A 27,130-nucleotide genomic window follows, 5' to 3' on the forward strand; every position below is an offset into this window, starting at 1 on the left:
ACTGCCACAGAACTGGCTGTGACTGCAATCCTGCTAAAGAGAGAGGGTTGCTTAACGAGCCAGAACACAGAGGTGAAGAGGTAGGGCTCTGGTTGAGAATCATGAAGTCTGCAATTTCTGACAGCAAAATATTTTTATACACAGACTTGTATAAAATGCCCCTTGTACTTTGCAGCCAGAAACATCCCACATTTTGAACTAAGATACTGCAGGTAACATGATCCTAGAACAAAGGTAGATACCAAAAAAGGTAGATACCAAAAAGGTAGATACCACCACCACCTAATACAGAACTGTCTGTGCAACAACAGGTGCTTCTTCCACCTTTTAGTAGGAGGAATCCTGCACAGAAACAACCAGCACTAAGCTCCATAGGTTTCTTCCTACAGATGTGCAGTTGGTCTTCAAAGGAAAGGCTTTTCTCTCACCTCAATGTGGAGTGACTGGGAATGAGCACTGTGGACAAAGAAGGTGAAAGCCTGGCCCCACGTGGGATCTTTGCTGAAATTGCAGGTCTGCAACAAGAACATACATTAGCTTGGTCTTTGAGAGCAAAGAATCCATGACACTGATCACCAGAGAGGGCCATAGTAACCCTCAGAGATGCTACACCCCAGCTGTATGGAGAGAATGGAAATTCCAGGTCAGAAGCATATGGAAGCAAAGTCTCTGGCAAAACCAGAACAAGTTCTCTGGGGCGTGGAAATGCCAAAGAACAAGTCTGGTGAGCTGCAGTTGGCCCCACTGGTGCTGCCTGGACCAGCAGCCTGCCTCACCTGCAGCAAGGCACCGCTCCCTCCCTCCCACCTTCCCACCCAGGGAGAGTCAGAGTGCTGCTTTCAGCCTGCAGCACCCTGAGCCAGCTCCCAAAGCCACAGCAAGCTGACAGGGAAGGGCAGGAAAGCTGGAGGGGCAGTTTCAGGGGTGTAGAACTCGTGGGAAGAGTAGGAGGGCACAGCTTCAGCACCATCCCCTTCAAAGATGAAAGAGCATGGAAAGCACCCACGGGGACTGCGGCTGCAAGTTGTCGTTGCCAGGCCATGAGCGCCGGCAGCAAGTGGAAAGGAGCAGGGAAAGCCTGGAAGCCTGACCTAGCTTAGGAGAGGCAGGTGATATGGTAGGGAAAGGGAATGCCACAAAAGGTAAAAATGCAAGCAGAACCCAATTTCTGGGTGGAGCAAGTGGAAGGAACAAAGGAAAATAGGTGCCAGTCCTGTATGCTCATGTGTAGCCACAACAGGATTAATTCCTATTTATTGGGTGTCCAAAAGAACAAAGGGCTGCCCTCATCCACATCCAGCTGCAGGACAGTGAACATGGGAGCTACTGGGAGGGCAGAGCTCAGCTGTTGCTCACACTCATGAGGCAAAGGTAATTTTTAAATAATGAAAAATGAACTGAAAGTAAAGCGGAGGAGATGCAGATCCATCTTATCTGGGTTCAAACAAAAAACAAAACAGTAAAACTGTGATACACAGGAGCCAGGAAAGACTCTGATGAAGGAGTAAAGGCCAGATTGATGCAAATGACACCCTGCTCTGAGAAACCACGAGACTTATAGAACTAGAGCGTCTGGGCCAGCATGAACTATTGGACACAGGCACAGAAGTACACATGTGTACAGCAGCTGATCAAACACCCTCTAACCACCACAACTCATTGACACAGTGGTCCCACTCCCAGGCTCTGCAGCTATCACTACAGCTCACAAGTCCTTCCCTTCCTAGAGGCTCCTTGGAGACAGTCACCCATAAGATGTAAAGCAGAAGAATGAAACAGCCTCACCTTACTCTTCTGAGTCTTGCTCCCAACTGTGAGCAGGACAAAGGAGGAAGGTTCTCGTTCCATCTTCTGTCATTTAATACAAGGAAGAAAGAAAAGGGCAGAAAAAAACATTGAGAAATTTATAGTTTACAGGAAGCAATATCAAACCACTACTCTTACTTAAGTTGCTGGAAAGCTGACAATATTTTCCAGATGTGGGACATCTGAGGAGTGTAGCACACAGGAAAGCCTCCAGCCATAACACAGCACAGTCTTACCCTCCACCATCAAGAGTACACATTTAAGCCAAAGTTTTATGTATTTAGGTTTCAATGGGTGAGCAGTAAAAAAATTTGTCAGAAGCTGGGAAGAAACAGAGAGGAGACCTGAAGGCTCAGTGGGAAATCTTGATCATTCCTGGCTGAACCAGGACTCTCAGAATTGGTTTCCAAGGCTCAGGAGTTGCTCTAAAGCAGCTGGAAGTGAATCTTAGACATCAAGTAACAATTCCTGTCCAGAAGCAACAATACTGGACCTCTTGCACCTCTTTGCAGTAATGCTGTAGAAGTTAAGGCTGAGGTTCTAGCCTTGGCACAACACTATATACAAAGTTCACACAATGAGGTCCAGAATTAAGGATCATTGAATGTGATGTGTATCACAGTGCTGGTAACTCATCTAAATTGTAAAGATGGTATTTAGGAGAGGAGCTGCTCAGAGAGAATGGGAAGCTTTCTCCATAGCTCAGAGCTGTGCTTGTGTGTAGCCTGTTTAAGATAAAAGGCAGAAACACCTTCTTCTCTATACCTGCCATTTACATCACAGTAGCAAAATACAGTATGTGGGGAAAAAAGTAAACAGAAGCTATGAGAGAGATAGTATGAATGACAGAAAGGCTTCTGAATCCTTCTAAATCCAAGTGGGGAGGAATCTGTTGGTCACATCTCCAGTGAACAGGAAAGTTACCACAAATGAGCATATTCCTCCCACCCCAATGGAACAGCTCAGCAAGGGAGGAAAGAGCAGCAGCAGCAGCAAGGACATTATGACTTAGTCTCATGTCTGGAGGTTCTCTTTTGCATAAGAAAGAAAGACAACCACACAGTCAAACATTTCTGTGTTGCATTCCTACTTTGGCGTCCTAGACTTTCCCTGGGGTGGGCTTTCAGTCACTATTCTGAGCCCCATGTCACTTAGATTCTGACAGTGGAGAGATTATTTCTTTTTAACCACCACCAGTTTCAATTCCTATGATACCACATAACCCAGAACATTATTTGCAAGCATGGGAGAAGAATATAAACTTTACCTTGAGGTACTTGTTATTTTTTATCTTCTTTGCTCCACATTCACCATTCGAGTACTCAAAGTGGTTTTTCTGAATTAGTAAAAGAGAATTTAAAACAATTAATCTGCAGTCTTAAAAAAAAAAAGGCGATTAGGAGTGAGGGCTGCTGCATGGGGGGTTTGTACTTACAGGAAGGTTGAAGGCGCTGTCCAAGTAGACAATCAGAATTGCTGTAGACAGACCTTTCTTATCCTGCAAAGGCAGGGAAAGATAAAACAAACCAAAACACAAAATACTCAGGATCACCCACCAAGGACAATGTAAAACATAATAAAATTGCAAGGGCAGCTTCTGAAGGCTAAGCAGCTCTCTGCCTTTCTCCTAAAACTTGCAATTTAGAGGAGCACAAGCCAACACAGCATGACAGTTCTAAGCAGACCAGTAAGATGAGTAACTCTTTGCAATTCATTGCATTAAAGTTTGTCAATCTCTCAGTGAAGAACTGGTTGGGTTCCCCAGTGCATCCAGACACCTAAAAACATGCTCAGCCACATACATCAACATGAATCCAGTGTCAGCAGAACAAAGCCTGGAAACAATTTTATTCACTTCGGTGGAACTCAAATGGTTTCACTTGGTTATGAAGAAACAGCCTCTTTGGGAGATGGGCTTTATCCAAGCAATTCACAAACAACACACCATTTGGAAACATGGTCCTATCAAGCACCAGTGCTGGGTATTTGCCTACGACTAGTACAGATTATTTCAGGGGTCCAAGGTCCTACACAAATCCTAGATGAAGAGGGAGGAGAAAAATTGTCAAAGGAAAGAACCCTGAGAAGTCACTTCGCAGTTAGTCAAACAAATGTTTGCTAATTCAAGCAAAAAGCTTCCAGATTTGAGTTACTCCTGAATTACCAAGCGACCTAGGGCAAGCAAATGCCCTTCCTCTGCAGGAGCAGCGGGGAGGGAATCACATCAAAACTTTGCCAGATAAAAATAAACTCCCATGAGTTTGCCTGGGGTTTCTAATTTTACACACTCCTTTATTGATGACTGGGCAGGGTTCAGAGTACCTGAATCCTTTAAGCAAATATACTCACCTCATGTAGCTTTTCTTGGTCATTTACTAGTGAAAGCCACTCCAGTTTTAAATGCAAGTGTCCACTTGTCGTCTTACTTAAGGGAAACCACTAAATGGGGACAACAAAGAGAAACTTGAGAATTGAGAGGCAGAGCAGTTTTTATATGTTGCAGACTCTGACACACGCAACAGACAACATGAATTTTACTCTGAGCACCTTAGCCTGCATTTTTGACATTTAGATTGTAGCACATCCATCTACTTAGGTACAAGGCAGAAGAAAATTAAAATAAGACACTCATAAACAGGCAAAGCATGTGGATATTTCCAACCAGCAGCAGCACAAGACAGGCACTCTGGCATTGTTTGTAGAGTGCTGAGTTGCAGGACAAAGCACAGTAAGATCAGGTCATTTCTTCCCTCAGCAAACAGGCTGCTTCACCAAACTTTATCTGCAGCTTTGTATAAAACATTTCGTACATATGGGACACAAGGTATCAACACGAGATACCCCACTGCTGGCTCAGCCTAACCTCAGAACTCTCTGGGATTACCAGCCGGGTCGTAAAAATTATTGTAATGGCTACTTTGGTATTATCTTTTTGTAAAAATACCACAGTGCAAGTGTGCAAGGAAGCTTTAAGCACAAAGAAACACAGCAAAGGGGCAACACAAATGAGTGCAGGTAGATATACACCACCAAGCGCATTTAGAAATAAGCTGTGCTCTTTACCTCATCAACAGTTCTGTCATTCATTACATCTGCTAGGCCTATCAGCAAGCTGAAAGGCAAAAAGCAAACATTTCAATGTATATTGAGGCATACAGCAAAAACCACCAAAAAGCCCACTCTCAAATCTGTTCCAAATAACAACTTCTCCACATGACCTGTGTACCTGTGTGCAGCAGAACACACACTCCTGAAGTCTCCCCCTTGAAGTACTTCCAAAACTAAAATAAACTTGAAGTAAATCTCAAGTCTTGTAGTAACTATCACTTCTAATGGCTTCCCAGGATTCCCTGCAGGAGCGTAACCTTTTTCAACCATAGTTGCACTAGGAACTAATTACTTGGTATCAATATCTGTGCAAAGGGAATAACTTCTAACAGTATTAAATTTCCAGTATGAATAATTCAGGTGTCCCATAGCAGAGGCTACTGGACCCTGATAAAAGGTTGTGATAATTTACCTGCCCATAAAGTCATCTTTATCTGGATCTTCATCGTACAAATCCACTTCTAAGTCCTGACCAGGCACTTCATGAACAACAAACTGGAGGAGAAAGAGGTATTGATTAAAAATAAAAAGCATTCACATATACCTATTCACGCTCAGGCTGTGGACAAGAACAGGACACTTGACAGCTGTCTAACACATTAAGGACATTCCCTGCTCTTTCACGGTTAATTGCATAACGAATACAATTGATTACACACGAAAATATTTCACATTCAGTTTGCTTGGTTTTGAGCTACAAGTCAAACCCCCCAAACTGGTATCCCTAATAAGCAGAGAAGACAAGTGCCAGAGCAGCCTACAGCTGCACAGACTGATGCACTGATTGATATTTAAAGCAGTGCTTTGCACCTCCTCCAAAAACCCACACATGTAAATCAGATCAACCTGAATGACATTTCAAGTTTACAATGTAAGTGTGAACTTGGTGAAGGGACAGAAATGCCTCAACCAAGAAACAAGTCCACCTGCCCCAGTGCAGTCAGCTAAGAGAAGGTCCTGCAACCACAGGGAGGTAAATGGCTGAGTATCCTACAGATGGAAAGATAAAAAGGTTCAGTACCTCAAATGTCTCGTTCCAAATGGGATTAAGATCTCGGGAGACTGTCTTGCTTCGATACTGCACAGTGCCAACACGGAGGAGAGTGTACGGGTCAGACTTCCCCCTGATGGCACCAAGGAAATTGTCTTTCTGGACAAGGTTTTCAGCTTCTAACAGATGAACCCTTATTACTCCCTGGATAAAATAAGATACAGAATTGGTCATGAAAATGCAATCTTTGCATAATTATAATATGCTGCCTCCTAAAACTGTTTATTTCAGGCAGCAAGGGTATTCACTATGACAGTTCTGCAAAGACATGTAGTTTGATGCAGTACGTTTCCAATGACAGCTGTAATAAAACACTTTTTCCACCATTTAGCTAGGGGGGGGGGGAAAGCCCCCTTAAACAGATGCACAATTCAATCTAGATAACTGTGCAGCAAATAATATTCAATTTATTTTTAAATCAGAAGCATACATATGCATACAGCATTACAGCCACAGTCAAATCAAGTGCAAAGATCAACTCCCACTGACTGAAGGAGAAACTCATTGGCAGGTTCTTATTTTATTGCACAGGAGCCATTCCACTTCAATTTAGTGATGCAAGTTTGCAACAGGGAGCATGTCTTTGTCACTCATTTATATTTATCCTCATTAGCAAGAGTGTTAGGTATGTGATACATGAAGGAAATTGAAGACCTGGATATGTTGAGTATTTAGGAGATTTGTTTGTTGGGGTTTTTTCCCATTTTTTTTTCTGTGACAAAGAGATGTCACCCTCCAAGATCCCTGTTTACACCCCTTCACAGCATTAGTAAAAATATTAAATAGCCTGACGCTCATTGCTTATGTATTTATCCTCTCATTTGCATGTACCACAGATCTGCAGTTACAGACTAAAGGATTAATTGGTAAATGAGCTCAGAGAACAGACTCCTTATACCATGTAGAGAGAGTAGGAATGCCCAGTGTCCGTGTCTCCCCCTCCCAAATGATGAACTACCCAACACTGCTTTTATATTTATGAAATATTACCTACAGAAAGCCCACAATTCAGGTTGAAAGAGCTGATGCAGCATCCAAAGACACTAAGCTTGGACACATCCACACGGTGGCAACTTCACACTCAGGTAGATAAACACGATGCCACTGAAAAAACAACTCACCTGGGGGACAGGGAACCTCAAGTGGGCAATGTTCATGTTCTTTTTCAGAGGCACTGTGATCCTGTTCGGTAGAACCAGCCGTGCAGCAATGAAGTCTTGAATTAGTGAGTCTGACATTACACTGCAGGTGGGGGGGAAAAGGCAACCTCAATCTCTACAATCAGTCGCAACTCAGAACGAGAAAATGAGGGACAAGGAAAGAAATGGGCATTGCAAAGTAAATGGTACCGTCTTCCCCCAAAGTATCTTCAAGCATTGGAACAGGCCATCCAGGGAAATGGTTGAGTCACCATCCCTGGAAGTATTTAAAGACCTGTAAAGTGCTTACACACATAGTTTAGTGATGGGCTTGGCTGGCAGTGTTAGGTTAATGGTTGGACTTGATGATCTATAAAGGTCTTTTCCAAAGTTTATGATTCTATGAAAGAGCTGCAGAGTGGCCATTCAACTTCAATTTTGTGATGCAAATTTACAATATGGAGCATTCCTATCTCAGGGTGTGAACTTGGCTCTAGCAGGTTGTAAAGATGAATGGGAGCTTAGGCTGGGTGAAATCTTCATGCACACACCCTAACAGGTCAAACTCATGTGCCTTCTGTGTTTCCTTAGGAATAACACCAGAGATGGACAAGGGGAGAAGGGAATCAGGAAGTTTCAGCATTTCACAGGGGGCTCAAGGCCTGGAGGTAGTTTGTTTTTAGACTTAGAAAAGGCCTCAGCACACACTGCTGCCTACTCTTGGCCACGTGCTGAGACCTTTTCGAAAATTGAGAGAAGCCAGACACATCAAAAAATAAGAAAGCCAAGCTCATTTCTCAGATGAGGTTCTGGAAGTTGGCAGAGTTTGCACTAAGAAGGAAAATTTCGTTTGAAGTAACTGGAGAGCACACTGGCTGAATTGAGGGCACTATTTTGGAGTTCAGGGAACTTTCCAGCCTAATTACAACTTGCACATTTTTAGCTTTTCAGTTCAAATCTTTTCTTTACAATTGCTCTTTTTGTATGGCAGGTGCAAGAAGTACATAACCATCACAGACGTCCAGTACTCCCAGGTGATTAATGAGAGGATTTCAACACACCACTACAATCTGGCATGAGCAAAAGACAATATTAAGAGGAAAACCCAAAAAGTATCTGAAAGACTCATCCTCTTGATAGATGTAGTGCTTATAAGGGTAGGACTGTGTAACAAAATTGTCCCAATTCACAGAGGCTGGATTAACACATAAAGAATATAAGGAAACTCTCCTACTCCAAATGTTAAACCTTGGTCAGGCTCTTGGCTTTTCCGTAAAAAAAACCCCACAGGAACGTCACAGAATTGTACCCTCTCTTGAGTCTCAGTACACACAACTAAACACAGCTTGTATGTGAGGACAGATGATTGCATGCAGTTTCTTTGCTATCTTAAGTGAGCCAAATTCATTTGACAGGAAGGGCTCTTGTTCAACCTGTACTTCAGCCCATTCACGGTCAGGCATGTTTTGCTCCCAGCTTTCATTGCACTGCTGAGGAATAAGCAAAGGTTTCTGTGTGCAAATCCCTGTGGGAGAACCAGGGAGTAAAAATTTAGGACACCAAATTTTCACTTAATTATATGAGAGGCTGTAGGCTAGGATACCTACATGCCTTCTACCTGCAAAGGATTAGGGAAACCAAGTCAGAAGAGAACAGATTAATTCTCCTGATAAAAACTGGAGCTCTCAGGCTAAACTTCGGGGCAAAAGGCCAGTCAGGCCTCAAATTAAGAGAAAAAGAAAGCTTCCTCTCACTCAACATCAAAAGCCTTCAGAGGATCTTTAATGCATAAACTGGCACCTAAAGTAGCCAGATACTCCTATGAGCCTGCAAACCGTGAGCTGCAGGGGAGCAGAGAGGAACGGAAGTGTCTGCACTTGCACTGAAAGGGAGAAAAGCAATGGCTGAGTAACCAATGTATTTTCTGCTTGTGTAACAGAATTTTCTCTTTACACTAAGGAACAAGGACAAAGTGAATCCGCAATCTGATGAAACAGTTTGAAACTTACAGTATTGAAACCCACTAAGATTTTCATCCTTGCTGTGTAAGTTTCATGTATGTAATACTAACCCAAGAGGCACTGCAGAAGAGCTACACCTAAAAGGTGAGCAGATTACATAGAAAGAAAAGAACTTTTCTCCTTATAAATCTGGTGCTGTTCTCTTTATCATGGATTGTACTTGAGTTTGTCAGAGGGACTACAACTCTGTGATATCTTGCCTTTTTTCACTTTACTGTCAAAAATAATAAGCAGACTGCCAGTCTAAACCTACTTCATCTACTTTTGCGAATAACTGGCACATGGGAAACAGAAGGGCTTGTTTTTAGTTTATAAGTCACTGTTGTTTCAGGGATTTACTATTTCCATCCTAAATGCAATTAAGTGATTGAAACACTTTTGACAGAATGTAAAAAGAACCCTCCTCAGGTTTTGCCGCAGCCAGATATGATGGGATGAACATCAACACAACACCTTGCACACAGTGCTCTCAACAACAGCTTTGGTGGTTACTGAAGAACCACATCCCAACTTCCAAAGGCTTTTCAAAGGAGCATAAAGTAAAGCAAAGTAGACACTCACTTAATCCCTGGGACATCCAGGAGGTTGCTCATGCCTGCCCAGTTGATTTCCAGATGCTACAACAAAATCAGGGAAAAAATATTATACAGGTCTGTTGAAATTTATTTCAAAATAAATGTAGAATTTAAAAGGGAAATGCTTCTAGAACAAAGTCAGCTGTTTAAAGAAAGGAAAACCTGCACCACCAATTGACTGCATCTGCACATTAGAACCAACAGCTGGTATCAATTCCCTTATCTATTTTATCTGCCGTCCTGAATTGAGGGTATCACTGGAACTTAACCTGCAAGCAGAAGGAAAGATTCAGCCCTTACCAATGGCCAGTGGCAGACACCCTGGGAAAGGTCATTACGGAAATTCAACAACAGCTAGTGAGACTTTGAAGCTTTGTTCTCATCCTTTCACTTAGGGGTTGGCCTATGCCCTGAGGCAGGGGGATTTACAAATACCACTGATTTCAGGAGTCTGTATTCCTATTCGTACAATAAACAAAAAAGCAGTTCAAAAGGAGTTTTTTTTCATGGTGCTACATCTAAACACAAAACCACCTCATTCAAGATCAAAAATGCATGACTTTCATGAACTCAAGCAGAGCATAAACCACAAGCAAAGGTGTGTGCCGTAAGATAACTGGTTCTTATATGACCAGAAGGTTTCTCATATTTTATTAAACCACAATTCAGTACAAGGCACACGACCTTCAACAGGCAAGCTTTCAAAAGGCAACCATGACAGAATGGTCTCCAAGACGACTGCATTTAAAATCTATGACTGGGAAGATCCACCAGCCAGAAACCTTGAAGCAAAGGCCTCAGAAATGGGTCCTGTGCTGCCACCATAAGAAAGTCCTCCCATTCGTAGAGTGTTTAGGCACTACTGCAAAAGCATAGGATGAATTAACTCACATCCTCCTGGAGTTCAAGAGGAGCACTGAACAATCAGGACTTCATTATTTGAGAACCTGAACTGTGAGGCATTCACAGTTATGCAGTTTGGGTTACCAGTGATGGGACAGCTCGTGTCACTCACCAAAGACCTGTCCAAGCACTAAGACCAAGAAGCAAGAAGGCTGCAGGGAGCAGCTCACTCCTGACTCACCGGTTTCTGCATAAAAAACAAGGTCACTGCTCCAACAAAAGGTGCATCGGTTAGGAGAGGTTCCAGGATCACTCGCAACGTCCCATACAACTGCAAACAGAAGAGGAAAGCTGAGTGTCAAGGTACTCTCACGATGCAGCTTCAAAATTGTCAGCTTTTCAGTGATGGAGATAATTTTAGAAATTGTACTTGAAGTATTTTTATTTAGAATTTAATAACAATAAACGTTTTCCCCCCAAACCATTGCTCTTGATATCAGGCAATGCTTTCTATGTTTGTGGAGTCTCTCTGCAATCCTGCCATACAATGGAGCCATTTGTCTACTAGGTTTCAACATTCTAAGAACAGATTGTTGGTTTAATCTACATCAGTTTATGAACATGCTGGTTCTTCTGAAGTTCTCTACCAACACTTTGAGCTCCCCTGAACTCTGGTGGCAGATGCTGGCCCACACATACTCAATGCTCCAGCTCCAACCCTGTTTAAGAGTCACACTACAAAGCTTAAAACTGGTATTTAAGTGCTTTCCATGGAAGGTATCATTTCCCCAGCCAAGAACAAGGAGATAAAACTAATCATTCCAAGCCTGATAGTTGCTGGCTTCCCACTTAAGTGTCATGACCTCCCCACTGGGAGGTGGTACCTCCTGCCCCACACATCCTTGAACAGACAACATTAGTACTGCACGCACCTGTACACCTTTCACGCCAAGATTAAATTTCGATATGTCCATGTGAATCTCACAGTCCCCTATGTAACTGAAAGAAAATTCTCACATTATTCCACAGTTTGCAATAGTCCCCTGAGAAATCTGGGGCTGTACAGAGTATAAATGAAATCAGTTTAAGGATTGACAACATGATCCCACAGGCAGAGACGGATTTTCAAGTGACTGAACAGAGGAAGTTGAACAAAGGTCAGATCTTTCACAAGAGCAACCTTGCAGACAGCTGGGATATTGATGTACCTGTAAAACGTCAAAACAACATCTGTATTTCCAGGTTAATTTTCCATTCTTAAGACTGGTGGTTGGCTGAAGCAAGCTTGCTCCAAAAAGGGGACCAAGATGCTCATTCAAAATTCAAGGTCAGAGCAATCGCCCTCTTGCTCCCTTCTCTGCCAAAAGCCTGATCCCACCCCACAACCTGGTGATCCAGCTCCCAAGTTGGTGCAGAGCCATTCTGCCATTACTTATGGGGTTCCCACCTTACCCACACCCAAAGAGCCCATAGATTACCCTCGCCCACAACACAAAAACCCACTTGAAGGACAAATTTATCACTAAAAATAACCTGGTTTCTTTAAGGCTGAACTCAAAGACAACAACGTAGATCAGATTTTGGTCAGTTGCCATGGAGAACATCAGGCTTTAAATAAAGCAAATGCTGAATGTGGTACTTTGGCAACTTGGAAAGCACCTTTTATTAAAGTACAAACATCACCTTATGCAAAAACCAATAACCACTCTCCGGGGAGCAGAACCTCGAAGATCTGTTGATGCCTCTGGCAGAAAATAATTGAAGGGAGCTACCAAGTTCCCTTTCAGCCCTCTGAGAAACAGCTCTGGCTGCAGACAACAAACACCCTGCAGGTAAAGCAGGGTGTAGAGATACTGCAGCACAGTGAATGTGCTGTGCTTGCTGCCTGCATAACTTCACTCCATAATCACAGGAAAAGGACAGGAGTTCTGCTCTGACCACATGTGTATGGGCAAATAGTGCTGCAGTTACCACAAATTCACACTGTAATTTGCACATGGACAGATGCCCTCCCACCCCAAAAAAAGTGCCAAGAATGTCCAACCCTGTGAATTTGTCTCCATTTTTGCAAAGTTCTTTGTATATTTGTTTACAGATAGTCACCTAACAGAATTTTAAGTGCTCATAACACACAGATCAAAGGCTTTAATGTTAGAGCATTCTAATTTCTCATTTCCAACCTCATAAACCATGCCAAAATTAACACAATCTTTCTTAAAAGCTAGTGACATAATTAAACTTATTTTATGTTTGTTAACTTCTACAATTTTGACATTATCTTACAGCTCATTACACTGGGTGCTAATAGAGCATTGTTACAATAAAATTCTAAATGAGAAGCCAAAATGAGTTCCTCAATTTGCAGTAATTAATCCAAGAGGATTTAATTTGGTTTTTGCAAGTGTCTAGAACAAGTAAGAGCTGTGGTGTTTCAATTTACAGCCTTTCTACCTTTCCATGCAGTCAAAAATTCTTCCCATTCAGTCCTATATGTCTCTTTTTTCCAGAAACACTTCAATACATGCAATCATGTTTTAGAATTTAGATGTCAGAGAAGTCTTATCAGAGCCTGAGCCTTTAATTATCCATAAGTCTGCCTCATACAGGCATCACCCCCCTGCCAGGGTGCTTGGTAGGAAGGGTGCACTCTTTGTTCATTAGTTTTATTCCTCATTTCCAGTCCCAGCTGCTCATGCTTCCATCTGCTCCTCTGCTCAGCATAACCTTGCTGTGCTCTCTGCTGTCTTGCCCCAGAGCACACCAGAGCCAAACTCAAGCCTTGACACTTAAAAACCTGAGGGCTGAGCCCTTCCACCCTACACAGGACTGTGCTTTACCCACCTGTGAAGGGTGGAAGAATCACCCGTTTCTCTCCTACATCAGCTGTTGCACAAGGTGATGCAGATATGCCTGTGCTGTGGATGAGAACCTTGTTCAAGTGTAAGTATCTTTATCTCTTCTGTACTTGGGTGGAAAAGCTGGGCCCAGTGTTTATGATACAAAGGCAACCCACTGGCTGAAGGCAGGGATGCTACAAGAGCTGACAGGTTTAACTAACCTGGATGTCTGCACATCCCCTTGGAAAAAGCCCGGGCAATATCCCCCCTGTAAAGTAACTGCCCATGGGCCCCACCTTGTCATGGCCCCCCATGCTGAAAACCCCCTTTGGCCCAACCTTCTCAAGTGCTTTGTAACACAGACTAGGCTTAGTCTGCCTTCAGACTTGGGAGATGGACATGCAGAATTACACAAAACAGTGCTCTACATAACCATGCCCAATGCTCTGATGCTACAGCCATGTAAGCTGCTGTTAACAGATTTAATTAAAGCAGCTTCTCAAATTCTTTTGGTAACTTCATGCAGTACCAGATCATCTGCATCCCTGACTCTTCTGACAACTACAGCCCATACAAATAAGGGACCTCTAAGTACTACTTTTCCCACTTCCCAAGCAAAGGACGCAATTTTAACACATAGGAAAGGAAGCTCCTCTTCTCATGACACCGAGCTGAACCATAGCATTCAGTGCTGCATCGTGTTGGTGAGATCAGGAGCACAGATGAAACAAAGCCCTTGATGGACCACATGTCTATGAGTGGCTAATAAAACTACACAAATGGTTCCATACAGACCACAAAGGAAGGGTAAGAAGAAAAGGTTTTTTCTATTCCTGCCCTCTTCCTGTATTTTCTCCATGTCAAATCAAAGACTCTGGGCTTCAGGTACTAGTTGCCTCCTTGATAAAACCAAAGGAAAAAATCTGTCCTCCTGTACTATTGTGAGACTGAAAGCAAGAAGCACTTACAGAGCAAGCCAAGATTTCTGGATGGAAGGTACTGCTTAACACAACAGGTAACTCAGCACTGGAGTGGGGCAGTGCTGCTGCCAAGGCAGGATTGTAGAACATTGGGATAACAGCACCCTGTGTGAAGTGGCTGCTCAGCCATCCCGGCTTCAGCTGCCCTGGTCACCAGGTGGTGACCCAGCCAAATGATCACACTCAGGTGGTTCATCGAGGAGGGAACTCCCACAAAATTACAGCTAGCAAGCACCAAGGCAAAGAAGTCATGTTTATAACATGCAGACTTGTTAATCCTTTCATGTCCACTGCAACACAGCTCTGCTTCTCTGAAGATCAGTCACTGTGGTGCCAGCACTGCACAGTGCACCCCAGAGGCACCCACAGCACATCACTCTCTTCTCCAGTGCTGTGATGCCAGCACACAGCCCTGTAAACAGATCAGTCATTTAAACCTCATCAGCACAGTGACCAAGAGGTAAAGCAAAGGGCAGCCTCACACTGGGGCAACTCAACTCCGTCTCCACTAAGTAGTGGAAAAAACTGTTCCATTGGTAATCTAGAAAAAGGCAGGTAAGTAATACCATTGCTCAGAGATTTGCCTCTCCCTGTTTCTGAAAGCAACGCACAATCTCCTGCAGACACTGCAGGATGCACAACACAGCTTAGCTGCAGAAACTGATGTTAACATATGAACACAAGTGAAGCTGAGGCCTTAATGCAGCCCTAGAGAAGAGACCCCCATCAGAGAGGTGAGGCAGACTGCACTCTCCTATGTGAATACAGAAACTACTGGGGTTATCAGATTATGTCAGTTCGGGTTAAATTATCATCAGCATGAGGAACAGAAGTGCTTGGCCAGTTTGGAGATGTTAATGGGTCTGCCAGAGGGACAGGAATGCAGAGGTGGGGGAGACGCGGTTTAGCAGAGAACAGCAGCACTCTTCTGCAAGGCTTAAAAGGCATCAGATCTCTCAATCTCAACATGGAAAGCACAAATTATTTGCCAAAGGCCCTAACACTGACCTGGCTATTACAAAGGGTACTCCACTGACAGCACTGAAACACCTGCCTGAAAATCAAGCATGTGAATTTACAGGGAGCAACAGTGCTCTGCCAGGGCTGGGGATGATGCCATGCCATTGCCACATTAAGCAGCAGACACAGTTCTGAGGAGCTCTGTGCTGTTGCCAAGACAGTCCGTAATTTCACAGTTTTTTCCAGGCACTACCATGAAAAGCCGTTTAAATTAGGCAGCTCAGTCACCCACTAAACTTCCAGAGCTACAGCAGCATGCAAGTGGTAATTCCCCCAGCAATTTCATTCTCCAGGGCTAAACCAGGAGTTTAGCTTTGCAATGACTCTGATGTTAACAAAACATACAAGCTCATTCAAAACAGCCTGGGAGGTATTAAATGTTTTATCTAATTTTGTTGTTGTTAATAGAGCTAGAGGCAATTTTCTGCTCAGAGAACAGCTGTAATCAAAAAAGCAAATGTGTTGGATAGCACATAGAACAAATGGTGACTAAAACAAGAGGATAAATCTAGAGGAAGGAATTAAAAAATAAATAGTGCAAGCAGTTCTGGAAGAACTGGAGAGGTTGAACTAATGAGAAACAATAGTGGGCAAGACAGACTGAGCACCTCCATACCTGTGAGCTCTCCTGAGAACAGGAAACACAGTTCAAAAGCTTGGGTTCTCACTGCCATCAATGGCAAAGCCAAGGGACACACTCTTATACCCATGGCAGCCATGATGGGCCAGAGTAGGTAACACCTAGACCTGTGCAGGTTATTTCTGGTTTAGAGGTTGATGCACATTTCACTTCTGTAAGTACTGAGGATATCCAGCTGGGAGACAGATTATCTCATATCATTCTAGGCTCATCTTAGAGCCTTGGACCATGTCCAGTCCAGCATGACATATACACAGGTGGTAAATTAAGACCCATCAACATAATCAATGATGCAACATTACCATATCTGTAGGTCTAGGGTAACTTGTCTTCTATCAATTTCTTTGGTGTAGGCTTTTATTCCATTGATTCTAGGGCACTGAAATAGAGACAAACAAGACACAACATAGTCAACATCTATCAGGATAAGCACAAGTGAAGAATCCTACTCACTTTGATCAATTTGAGTACAGAAGCATTTGTTAAATACTTTGCAAAATTACATGTAAAGAAAGAGTATACCATGCTAGTTTTTTTTCCTTTAAAGATGGAACAGCTTTGTCAGTCCTTAAACACGGGGCTGGTTGCAAGCAGCCCATCCTACAAGCCTTAGGGCGCACTGAAAACTCCTGTCACAAGGGTATAACAGAAACAAATGTGGATATGGCCTTTTTTTTTAATCTCCAGTCCCAGGATACTGACAGCAGGTGGGAAGACATATGAAGAGGAAACACAGGCATCAAAAAGCTGAACATCTGACTCCCCTTGCATCTGAACTTTTCAGAAAAGAGTGAACCACGAGTGTTTCAAAAGATTCCCACTACCTTCTCGCCAAAGTGGATCTTGGTAAAGGTGCATGTTTTCAGATGTACACTCTTTGCTCTGATTTTTGGTTCAAGAACTTCTTTAAATGTTTTTTCCATGATTGTTCCAAAGTATGGCCAAGCCTGTACAAGGACCTAAAAAATGGCAAAAGCAGGAATACACTGAAGATTCTTTGAGTAAGATACCTTTTGTGAGAAACAGACACACCCATTACAGAACCCTGGATATTAATATCTGTCCTTTTAAAAACACCAAGTCAATTTTGTGCACTTAAGTCATCCTTATGGAAGGATCCGTCTCAGTTCCTCAGAAATAGAATTTGTTTCAGGAACTGAAGGGTGAGTTTCCAGCACCATAGAGTCTATTGACTGCTTCTAACCACAGGAGCCAACAAAGCCCAGGGTTAAATTTCTAAAGAACAATAGTCCCTAATTACTCTAAAGTGTCACAAAGTTCCCTGGAGTTAGGTTTATTTAGAGAGGATTGAGGTAAGCTTTTATATCAAAAAGAAAATCTGCTAAAAAAGCCCAAGAAAGAGGCTAGTCACTGGATGTTGATTTGCAGGTTCAGCTGTTTGGCTTTGAGAAGTTGACCACACCTGCTGATGGGAGCATTTGCCTCAGTGCTCTCTGGGAACCTTTCTGGTGAAAGATACCACTACGTTTGCTAAACAATAGTAACATACACACACCACGTGTCCATATATACACACGAATGCTTGCTTTTTCTTTTTAGTCTCAGAACTAAGTGGTGTTGAATTTATCAAACTTGTATCAATCAGGCTCACATTGGCTCTCAGCCTCAGTGGAACTCCATACTTAAGTGACTCCACGCTTCAGTACAGACACAGATACAATTGAGCTACACTGTAGTAATTTGATAACTTTCTCAGACTTGTCCTGCAGAGTTCGGACGAGTGGGATGCAGCTCAGAGCAGGTGGCCTCACCAGCTGGAGTTCAGAGCTCCTCACCTTGTTCAGCCACTCCACTCGTTCAACATCAGGGAAGTGAACCTGGGTGCAAAGAAAAATAAATTGAGTGCCATGTGTAATCTCTTTGGGCACACTGCAACACATGCAAAAGACAGCACGGACTGTGGAACAAGTGTTAGAGTAAGCTGAGATCCCTCTGCCTTCATACATACATCCTTTATAATTTACTACCTCATTGAAAAATTCTAAAACGCAAATAAGCCAGTAAAGAATAGTAAAAGACAAAAGAACCCATGTGCACTGACAATCAGTATGCCTCTGGGCACATTTACATGATTAAAGCAAGTGTCACATCCTGTTCGTGATGTAAAGCAGCATTAGATTTCTCATCCTCCTCTTTGTCATGCCTTGGGAAGCCTGGAGAACCTACTTCCCTTTAAGATCACGAGCTGTGTAGGACCTGTTTCCTGTACTCGCTCACCTCAACCAGGACACCACACTTTGGAAAACAAGAATCTGCTTGGGAAACTCAATTTATTGGTTGTGGCAGCATTTCTCCACTAATACCAACACGGTGCCAATGGCTTCAGGGAAAAGAAGCCCTGTAAGAGTTCGAGCCTATTAGCATACACAGTCCAGTGTTTTCAGCTCTCAGAAATTTTTAAGATGGTAAGGATAAATTAAAATGAAATAGTCACTTATACATCATGTTTTCAAGTTAGACACACCAAATGCCAACACAATGTGTATATGTCCACGACAAAAATCCTTCCAGTTCCCTGAACTGATGACTTGCTTAATCACCATCAGGACAACGGGGTATGAGACCACTCTCAAGTAACTCATCTCTCAGACCCCAGCAAGAAGCTGCTGAGTGAAGAGTTACAATCACCTTACTACAATCACACATTAAAGTCTTATGGATGTGGTATTTGCAGCTGGTGTTACAAGCCGGTAGCAGGTTACTGCGGAAGGGAAGGACAGCACAGCAGCTTCTCAGAACAGACATCTGGGCCCTGCTCAGCTCTACAAGAGCACCTGAATACAAAGGGAATCTGACTATCATCTAGCCTGGTAACAATAATTGGGTAGGACAGTACCTCCTCTTACAAGAGCTGTGAATTACACTCTTCAGGCAAAGGTTTGCTGTTCAATTCATCAGCCTTCAGAGAGGTGCTCAGAGATGTTTGGATGGAATGGACAGCAGCCTTTTAGTACAGCTTCATGGACAATTGAAGAGCTCATTTTCCTTGCTCAAATAATGCTTCAAATGATCTCATTAAAAACCCAAAGTAATATCACCATATTCTTTATAAGCAATTTCTTTTGATGCTCTAAAAGGCAATTTTTTCGTTAAATAAAACAATAGAAGTTCACTAAAATGTCAGCCTGCACAGGTCTATTTGCACGATAAAGTGAGAACTCAGCATCAGAAGGGACAATCAACACAGATAAACTGCTGCTGACATTTTACAGTGAGATGGATTATGTGAATCAGGGGACCTCTGCTTCACCTGCCAGACTTTCATCTTCCACCTAAAGGTCCTCCACCAGGGCACATAAATCCTGGGTTTCCAGCTCCAATGCAATTGCCAGGCACCATCATCCTGCAGCGTTTGTGCCACAGCTCTGGATCAGCTCTGGATGCAGAAAGGATGGAGCAGGGATCAAAGCATCATGGTGGGCTTGTTCTTCAAAACACCTTACAGACAGGAGAGGGATGTGACCCAAAAGGAAGGACAGGACAACAGTTAGGCTACCCCTTCCCAGTGAGAAAGTCACAGCCCATATGAGCAGGGGAGAAATGTGGGCCGTTATAAACCATTAAAGTTGTCTGGGATTATTCACTAGAGTCAAGGCTCCTAGAGACTTGAAGCAGCACAAAGGAGCATCAGGAAAGAGGCAAAAGCCACAAGAATGAGGCTGTAGGTAGACCCACCTTAAGAAAAACTGAAATTTAATTTATTATTTGAGCCACAGATACCCGAACCAGACAGCCCACAGCAAACCCCCAAAGCAACTGCAATGAATCACACTACAGAGTGTCACACCTCAGATGCTGTGATAGCAGACATTTGTGGTACATTTCCACCCCACCTGACATCCCCTCATTCAGGTGTTTGCAACCCAGCTCCTACCCAGGCACTTGGTGCCTCCGTTTCCTCTGACAGATGGAAGGAAGGGCACTGCTGGAGCTCAAAGGCTGGGACCAAAGACCACCAGGGGCTCCTGGGCTGACACAATTGGGCTTGCAGAGAACACCACTGGCTGACTACATGTCTCTGGTGAAAACCAGCTTTCTACCCTTTATGACAAGCCACTAAATTTCAGTGTGTTCCCAATACCAAAGTTCAGCTCCACTCAATGGTATGAACTAAAGGAGCAGTTCTTCAGAGGAAGCAGAGCTTGGTATCCAGGTGTTGCAACTGCATCATCCACTGTGTAGTAAGACATAAGCTCTGAGCAAATCCTCTCCTAGCCACGGGGTATCCCCATAACATACATACTAGCTAGCATGTCACATAGATAGCTCAGCCCAGTGACACCACCAAGCTCTCTTCTTGACCCAACCATTTATCCCTAGAATTTAACATGTCCTAGTATGTTTTGAAAATAAAACCATGTTCAGTTCCACTTTTGAACCATGTGCTCTGGATTTCAGACTCACTTATGGCCCTTGCTACTGGTGAGAGCCCCATCAGCAAGGTCTTGCCCCGAGTTTGTCATCAGTACAGCATAGGTAGGAGGAGCCCCAAACACTTCCTACTAAGCCCAGAACCAGACACCAAGAGCTGCCAAAGTTAATACTAACACAGAGTAAGATTTAATCCTGTAGCCTTGGGCAAGTCCCACTATCAGAATCAGTTTTACCGATCTACAAAAGCAGGCATACTTCTTGCCAAAGTTTAAGGAATGCAGCAAAAATTACTTAGCATTTGAAAAGAGCTTTGAAGATCAAAAACACTAGGTAAGGGGCAATTACTAGCAAGTAAAGAAAATGTGTAAGTTTTGCATGACTCCACCTTGCCCTGAAGCAAGCCACACCAAGGTTCACAGCATTAACAAACCCCATGTCTGACACAACAGCACCATTCTGTTCAAATACAACACAGCAATCTATCCATCAGGGTTTGGTTTGGGTTTGTTTGGTTGCTTGTTTTAGGTTTTGTTGGGGATTTTGGTGTTTTGTTTGGGTTTTTTTTTAAGGGACAGGATTTTTAGCTATTCATACAGGAGGAAAAAAGAAAGTGTAAACAAGGCTTTTGCGTGAACAAGGACTTAAAAGGCACCGTTTTAAAAGGACAGTTCTGCACCCAGTAGTATATCTCCCGGTAAAAGGAGTTTAACATCAGGAAGAAACACGGCACACTTGGATTTTGTCACGTGCAGCCAGCTAATAAGTGGCAAAAGCAACATGGAGCAGTCACCACAGCCCCAAGAGCCGCAATGAAGGTGGAAGCCTGGCTACCTCTGCTCTGAGCACTGCCTGCTTGTACAGAAGTCATGCTACAGGCTGCACAGGCTGAAGTCAGAGGGTCTCAACTCTCCAAGACATGGATCTGACTGTGCTTGTCGTGAGCAGATTTCCAGCCTCGTTTCCTGAGGAAGCACAGCCTGCCCACGTACAGTGTCTAGCACAGAAACGCATCTATTCCGAATTCACTGGCTGGTTTCAGCCAAGAAACTGGTGCTGCAAAACAACCCTGCAAATTCCCCAAAACAGATGGTTGAGTAGATTAGGGAAACCCCCCCAGCATTGCCCCTAAAGGAAAGGCTGCACTCTGTATATCTCCTAACAACTAATACCACGACTGAGAAGAACATGAGCCAATTTAAAGAAGCCACCTCTTAGGGAAAACAATTTGTAAGTAACCAACAGCACAATCAATGATTGCTCTTAACTCTTCACTGGATGGATCCCCTCATTTTATTACAGAGCACATGAAGAGACAAACATTTACGAATCCCAAGACACTGCCATCGCTTCACACCTTCAGAACTTTTCCTAGGATTACAACACTGCAAATTCAAGCCATGCTCCCCTTGAATTGTATTCCTACTGCCACCTCTGTGTGACAGGAGAGAAGACAGGGGACAGTTTTAGAGCTCCCAACTGAAGGTCCGTGAACATTGAAAGGCAAAAAAGAAAGATAAAAAAGATAACACCACAGAGAATAAACTGAATAGACATCAGGTGAAAATCAGGTGAGAATCAGCCTCCAAGATGGCCACATGGAAGAAGTAGATCAAATACAGGATGGGGATGGAAGGAAAATTAAAACTGAGAAGTTGAAAAGCATCAAGTACAAGCGCAGTGTGGAAGCAAACACCCAACTGATGAAGAACAAAAGTTACCAACACACAAAAAGAAAGAAAGTGGCAATATAGGCAAAACTAAAAGCACACCGTGCAGCCCCTTTATCATTAGGTCCTACATGCTGCCTTCCAGGAGTAAGTTCCAAGAACTCACAAGTCAGGAATCAGACCTCTGGAAAGAGTCTGACTCTACCATCTCTATGAACACATGCTGGGCAGTAGGAGATAGAGATGAGATACCCCTTAAACCTTCCCTTCCCCTGAAGGAGGCTGAACAGCTCCAGCTCTGTCAGACACCAGGTGCTCCAGCCCCTGACCACCTCAGTGGCCTCTGCTGCAGTCTCCCCCTCTGCCCAAACCTCTCCCATGTTTGGGGCACACAGTGCTCTCTGTGCAGCCTTGTGAAGGGCAAGTACAGGGCAATCAATAATGAACCACCTGCTCCCACACTAACGAAGCCTGAAACTTTCAACCACAAAACCTAATGGAGCTTTTTGAATTTGTGTGCACTGTGGGGGCAAGTCTGAATTTTCAACAGTGACTAAGAGGCTCAATTTCTGGTTGCAATGATTCAGGGCACATGAGGATAAAATGCAACACTGCTCTCACAGCATCAGGGCAAGAGCTGACATCACCACACTCATTAATGCCCTGAATTGTGTTTTTTGACGCTCTGTCAATACAAACAAGCAGAAACCTCATTCAGAAACAGACTTCTGTGCCTGGCAGGAGAGAACATGTGCAGGGAGCTGCATCAGCCCTGCCAGGAGACCCTGGCTTCACTCCTCAGAACTGCCAGCTGCCTTCATTTCCCACAGAATTAAGGAGAGCCAATTGCTGTAGGCTGTATAAAAGTTTACCGACTATAAATGCCTCCATGCAACACTCTTTACAAATAGAGGTCTTTGATATTCTCTTTCTTACAAGAAGAACATTTTCCTACCAGTCCCTAACAGATTTTTAAATGCAAACAAATGATGATAAAAGAAAAAAGACCCGAACACCTCATCATCCTTTCCATTAGCCAACCACAGCTGCCCAATAAACAACCCAAGACATAGAATAAAATGTGCAGGTAGAAATTCTAGTTTCTTCCCTTTAAAACGTAGAGTGACTAGAAACAAATGTGAACAACAAACAGGGGTTGGCCTTCTGTACCATCCAGAGATGACTCCTTAAAACTAAATATTTGTTTTTTAGCAGGAAGAGAATATTATGTTTATATATATTTGGTTTTTAGCAGGAAGAGAGTATTACGTTTATATATTTTTGTTTGTTTTCAAATGACACTAAAGGAGAGAAAAATCTGCTGGATGAGAAAGTCTAAAACAAGTACCCTCAACAGCAAAATACCTGCAATGCAACACACATATTTGAAGGGAGGTTTCTCTGGCGATACATCAGTCTGTTTTACACACCCACTTACAGCACATCTCCTGTCTAAAACAACTTCTGGTTTAATCCTCGCTTTCCTGAGCAAGACTTGAAAATCAAAGACTCTACTGCTCGGCCCACGGCATCACTGCCGCCCCTTCGGCTGCTCGCTCCGGGACACCTCGCTCTCTGTCCTGCTCTCGCCGCCCGGAACCGCCGGGACCCGCAGCATCCCCTGTGCCGCGGGATGCGGGGTAGAACACCCCGCGGTCCTCACTCACCCATGCCGGCAGGTGCCGGGCGGCTAGGCCCCGGCACACCGCCTCCCGCTCGTCCTCCAGCAGCGCGAAGGCAGCGGCCAGGCGGTCGCGCTTCCCCCGCCGGTTGAGTCCCCAGCAGAGCCACAGCGCCAGCGCCAGCAGCACCCAGCTGCCGCTCAGCCCCAAGTACCCCGCCAGGTACACGGGACCGAGCCAGAGCAGCGCCCGTGCGGCGGAGGAGAGCAGCAGGCGCGGCAGCGCGGCGGGGCGCGGGGCGGCCGCGCGGTGCATGGCGACAGCCCGAGCCAGGGTCGCCCCTGCCGAGTGCGCCCGCCCCGCGCCGCCGCCGCCGCCGCGGCTCCTCCGCCCGCCCGGCCCGGCCCGGCCCCGCCGCCGCCCCGCCCCGCCGCGCCGCCCTCCCGGCCAGCCTGGTACCCCGCGGCGCTCGGCTCTCCGGCGGCGTTACGGACACCCTGTGACCCATCGTCGTGGCTGGATGTGGAACGAACGTGGGGCACACACAACCTGTTGGTTCTGTACCCTTGGCTGCTTTCCTTCCTCTTTGGCACTTTATTCTCGTCCTCTTTTGATTTTGGTGGGGATGTTGTGGGAGTTTAGATTCTGAAATACTGGTAATCATGGAATCATTGAATCATAGAATCATCAAGGTTGGAAGAGACTTTTAAGATCAACAAGTCCAACCATCAACCTAGCACTCTCACCCATAGACCACATCACCCGGCACCAGAACCAAATGCTTCTAAAACACCTCCAGGGATGGTAACCCCACCACCTCCTTGGGAAACTTATTCCAATGCCTGACCACCCTAACAGTGAAAATGTTTTTTCTGACATGTAATCTGAATCTCACCTGCCTCTGTTTGAGGCCATTGTCCTCTAGGCCTCTCACTGCAGGCACAGTAGAAGAGACTGATTCCCCACCTCACTACAACTTCTTGTCAGGTAGTTGTAGAGAACTATGAGGTCCCCCCCAAATCTCCTCTAGACTGAATAAACCCAGCTCCCTCAGCCATTCCTCATAAGATATGTTTTCTAGGGAACCATAAGACACTCTAAAATGCTTTCCCCCTTAACAATATTAATTCTATACCTTTTTGTACATGCCTTAACAGACAGCCTGTAATTGTACAGCTCTACACTGTGTTTTCCACTGCAGCTTTCCCTGGATCAGGCAAATGCCACTCTTTGTTCAGTGGACAAGTCTGGAACATCGGTGAATAATGCCAGCTTTTATTGTGGCCCCTTTTTGATATTGGCTGCACAAGATAACAAATGATGAGCCAGATAAAAACCTCCAAGAAAAAGAAGTTGACCATGACTGGGAGAACTAGGTTTGGCCTCTGCTTTGCCATGGAATTAGTATTTAATTATGCATCAGTCAATAAATCAACACCATAAGTGATCCTCATTTGTTTGTTAATCATTGCACATGACTGCTCTGGGATAGAAATCAGTGCAGGCATCTGAAAACTCAAATGCCTCACATTAGAGAAACTCATGCATGAGACATCTATTAACAGGTGCTTTTGGAAACAACCCTCCTAATCTTTCCTTGGTGTCAAATAAGGATGACTGTGCTCTTCTTCCTGGGGATGTTGCAAAGGTAAATCATTATAAAACACACTTAAGGAAGTACTTCAGTACACAGTGAGCAGTAAACCTCTAGAACCTACAGGAGGCTGCAAGGCAGATGGTATCAACAGGTTCAAAACCAGATTTCGGTACATTCTCAAGGAAAAGGCCCACAAATGTACTCCCTAACATCATGGACACAACAGCTGTGGAGGCTGCAGGGAAAGGACTGCACAAGGTGCCTGGGTTCATGCCCTCCCCCTAAACAGCAATGCCACTGGGAGCAAGTGGACCAGTGGGCTGATCCCAGAGCACATTTCTGTTTGTAAAGCTGTGAAGGAAAGTCCAGAGACTGACAGAAGCTGAAGTACTACCTGCACTCTTGATAACACACATTAAAAAACACACAGTGGCTGCATATTTTGCACAATTACATGTGTCAGGAGGTAAGTCTACATGCACAAACACACCTGGATTTATCCTGTGACCAAAGACTGAGGCTGACTTGTATGTCATTTCATCCATGGGGTGAAACTTCACAAGGATAGACTCAGCCCCAACTTTCAGAAAAACAGAAGCTTCTGACAAAAAGTGGGCTCTTTTAGTGATTTGAAGACTTAGAAGATTGCTTTTGCTACTAGGAGAAGCTATAAAAGGTAGATTCACTGTTTTCCTCCTTCACATTAGTACTCTTACTGAGTTTGAGATAAATATCTCAAACTCAGAGAGCCATGCAGTTTAGAAGCATCAACAACTGTCAGTTTATTGAGCAGGAAAAATAGTGGGGCTGCAGTGAAATCCATACTGGCTGATTTCATAAATAAACCACAGTTTTTGGTTTCTTATTCTTCACTCAGCTGACCACAACAACCTAGGCTGAAGTTTAAGGACAATAAAATCGCTCCCTCGGTACAAATGACCAGAGCACTTCCAGTCCTGCAGCACAGCCCACAGCTGCTCTTTAGAGAAGGAGATGCTTCCATGAAAGCAGAGCTCCAAGTTCCTTCCTCCACTGTCCCCTAAGACCCTGAGCTTGGAAACAGCCACACTTTCTCCGGCACTGCTTGTTCCTTTACTGCCAACTCTTTACCTTGTGAAGAAAAAGTATTTTTCTGTAATTAAAGGGGTTTTAGGAACTTTAAACAATTACACAAATAATATAAAATGTCACTAAACTTTAGCTTATCCTACTTAAAAATTTAAAAGATGAACAAAATAAAAAGAGTAGAGGTGAAAAATTATCACATCAGATTACACAGACAGGTGTCCTCAACCAAATACTGTGCTGACGAGACCAAAATAAATCAATAGCATTTGAGACCACTGTTAACTCTGTTTATCATGGATAGTAGTTACCCTTTAAAAAATAATCTTTAAAATAGTAACTGGTTTTTCTGATTTTCTGAAGTGCCACAGGAAATACTTATCAATTTCCTCCTGGGGAAAGTATGACCTTGACTGCAGCAGGCTGCTTCCAAACACCAAACATCTGAGCCACTTGAAGCCAACCTTATTTCCAGTTACAGGGGAATTCCACAATCTGTTTCACCTAATATTCACAGGACAGTCACTAAGGTAATGACCCAAGGCTATTGTTCTGGCCTGTGACAATCTTCTCTTCTTATTTAACTTGATTAGGAATCACCACTATGCTTATTAACACTATAATAAAAGTATATCTTGTTGCTGATTATGACACAGATTTTACAGAAACTGCAGAGATTTGAAAATGTATTAGCACTAAATTTGCTGTCTCTCAAGCTGGCCACGGTAACTAAGGCAACCCATTTTAAAGGTGGGGAGTTATGA

The 27,130-nt window shown here is 43.9% G+C and overlaps 1 protein-coding gene across 4 annotated transcripts in view; it reads right to left on the reverse strand.

The window, feature by feature from the left end:
• ESYT3 (extended synaptotagmin 3) overlaps positions 1 to 24,042 on the reverse strand; it is a 31,228-nt gene extending 7,186 nt beyond the window's left edge. For 2 of the 4 annotated variants that reach the window (XM_048308974.1, XM_048308973.1), the window contains exons 1-16: positions 23,750 to 24,042; positions 17,817 to 17,858; positions 16,845 to 16,979; positions 16,323 to 16,399; positions 11,476 to 11,542; positions 10,785 to 10,874; positions 9,687 to 9,742; positions 7,087 to 7,207; positions 5,936 to 6,109; positions 5,327 to 5,409; positions 4,870 to 4,918; positions 4,156 to 4,245; positions 3,242 to 3,304; positions 3,074 to 3,142; positions 1,786 to 1,851; positions 429 to 515 (exon numbers count right to left, since the gene is read on the reverse strand). In XM_048308974.1, the coding sequence (XP_048164931.1) occupies positions 429 to 515; positions 1,786 to 1,851; positions 3,074 to 3,142; positions 3,242 to 3,304; positions 4,156 to 4,245; positions 4,870 to 4,918; positions 5,327 to 5,409; positions 5,936 to 6,109; positions 7,087 to 7,207; positions 9,687 to 9,742; positions 10,785 to 10,874; positions 11,476 to 11,542; positions 16,323 to 16,399; positions 16,845 to 16,979; positions 17,817 to 17,858; positions 23,750 to 24,019 (1,539 nt within the window). In that variant the 5' untranslated portion in view covers positions 24,020 to 24,042. Of the gene's footprint in view, positions 1 to 428; positions 516 to 1,785; positions 1,852 to 3,073; positions 3,143 to 3,241; positions 3,305 to 4,155; positions 4,246 to 4,869; positions 4,919 to 5,326; positions 5,410 to 5,935; positions 6,110 to 7,086; positions 7,208 to 9,686; positions 9,743 to 10,784; positions 10,875 to 11,475; positions 11,543 to 16,322; positions 16,400 to 16,844; positions 16,980 to 17,816; positions 17,859 to 19,291; positions 20,197 to 21,769; positions 21,889 to 23,749 lie in introns of those variants that run through there. The other 2 variants (XM_048308976.1, XM_048308975.1) reach the window with 2 other exon arrangements.
• Positions 24,043 to 27,130: the final 3,088 nt, after the last annotated feature.

The sequence above is a fragment of the Corvus hawaiiensis genome, chromosome 7 (assembly GCF_020740725.1).
Source record: "Corvus hawaiiensis isolate bCorHaw1 chromosome 7, bCorHaw1.pri.cur, whole genome shotgun sequence".
NCBI lineage: Eukaryota > Metazoa > Chordata > Aves > Passeriformes > Corvidae > Corvus > Corvus hawaiiensis.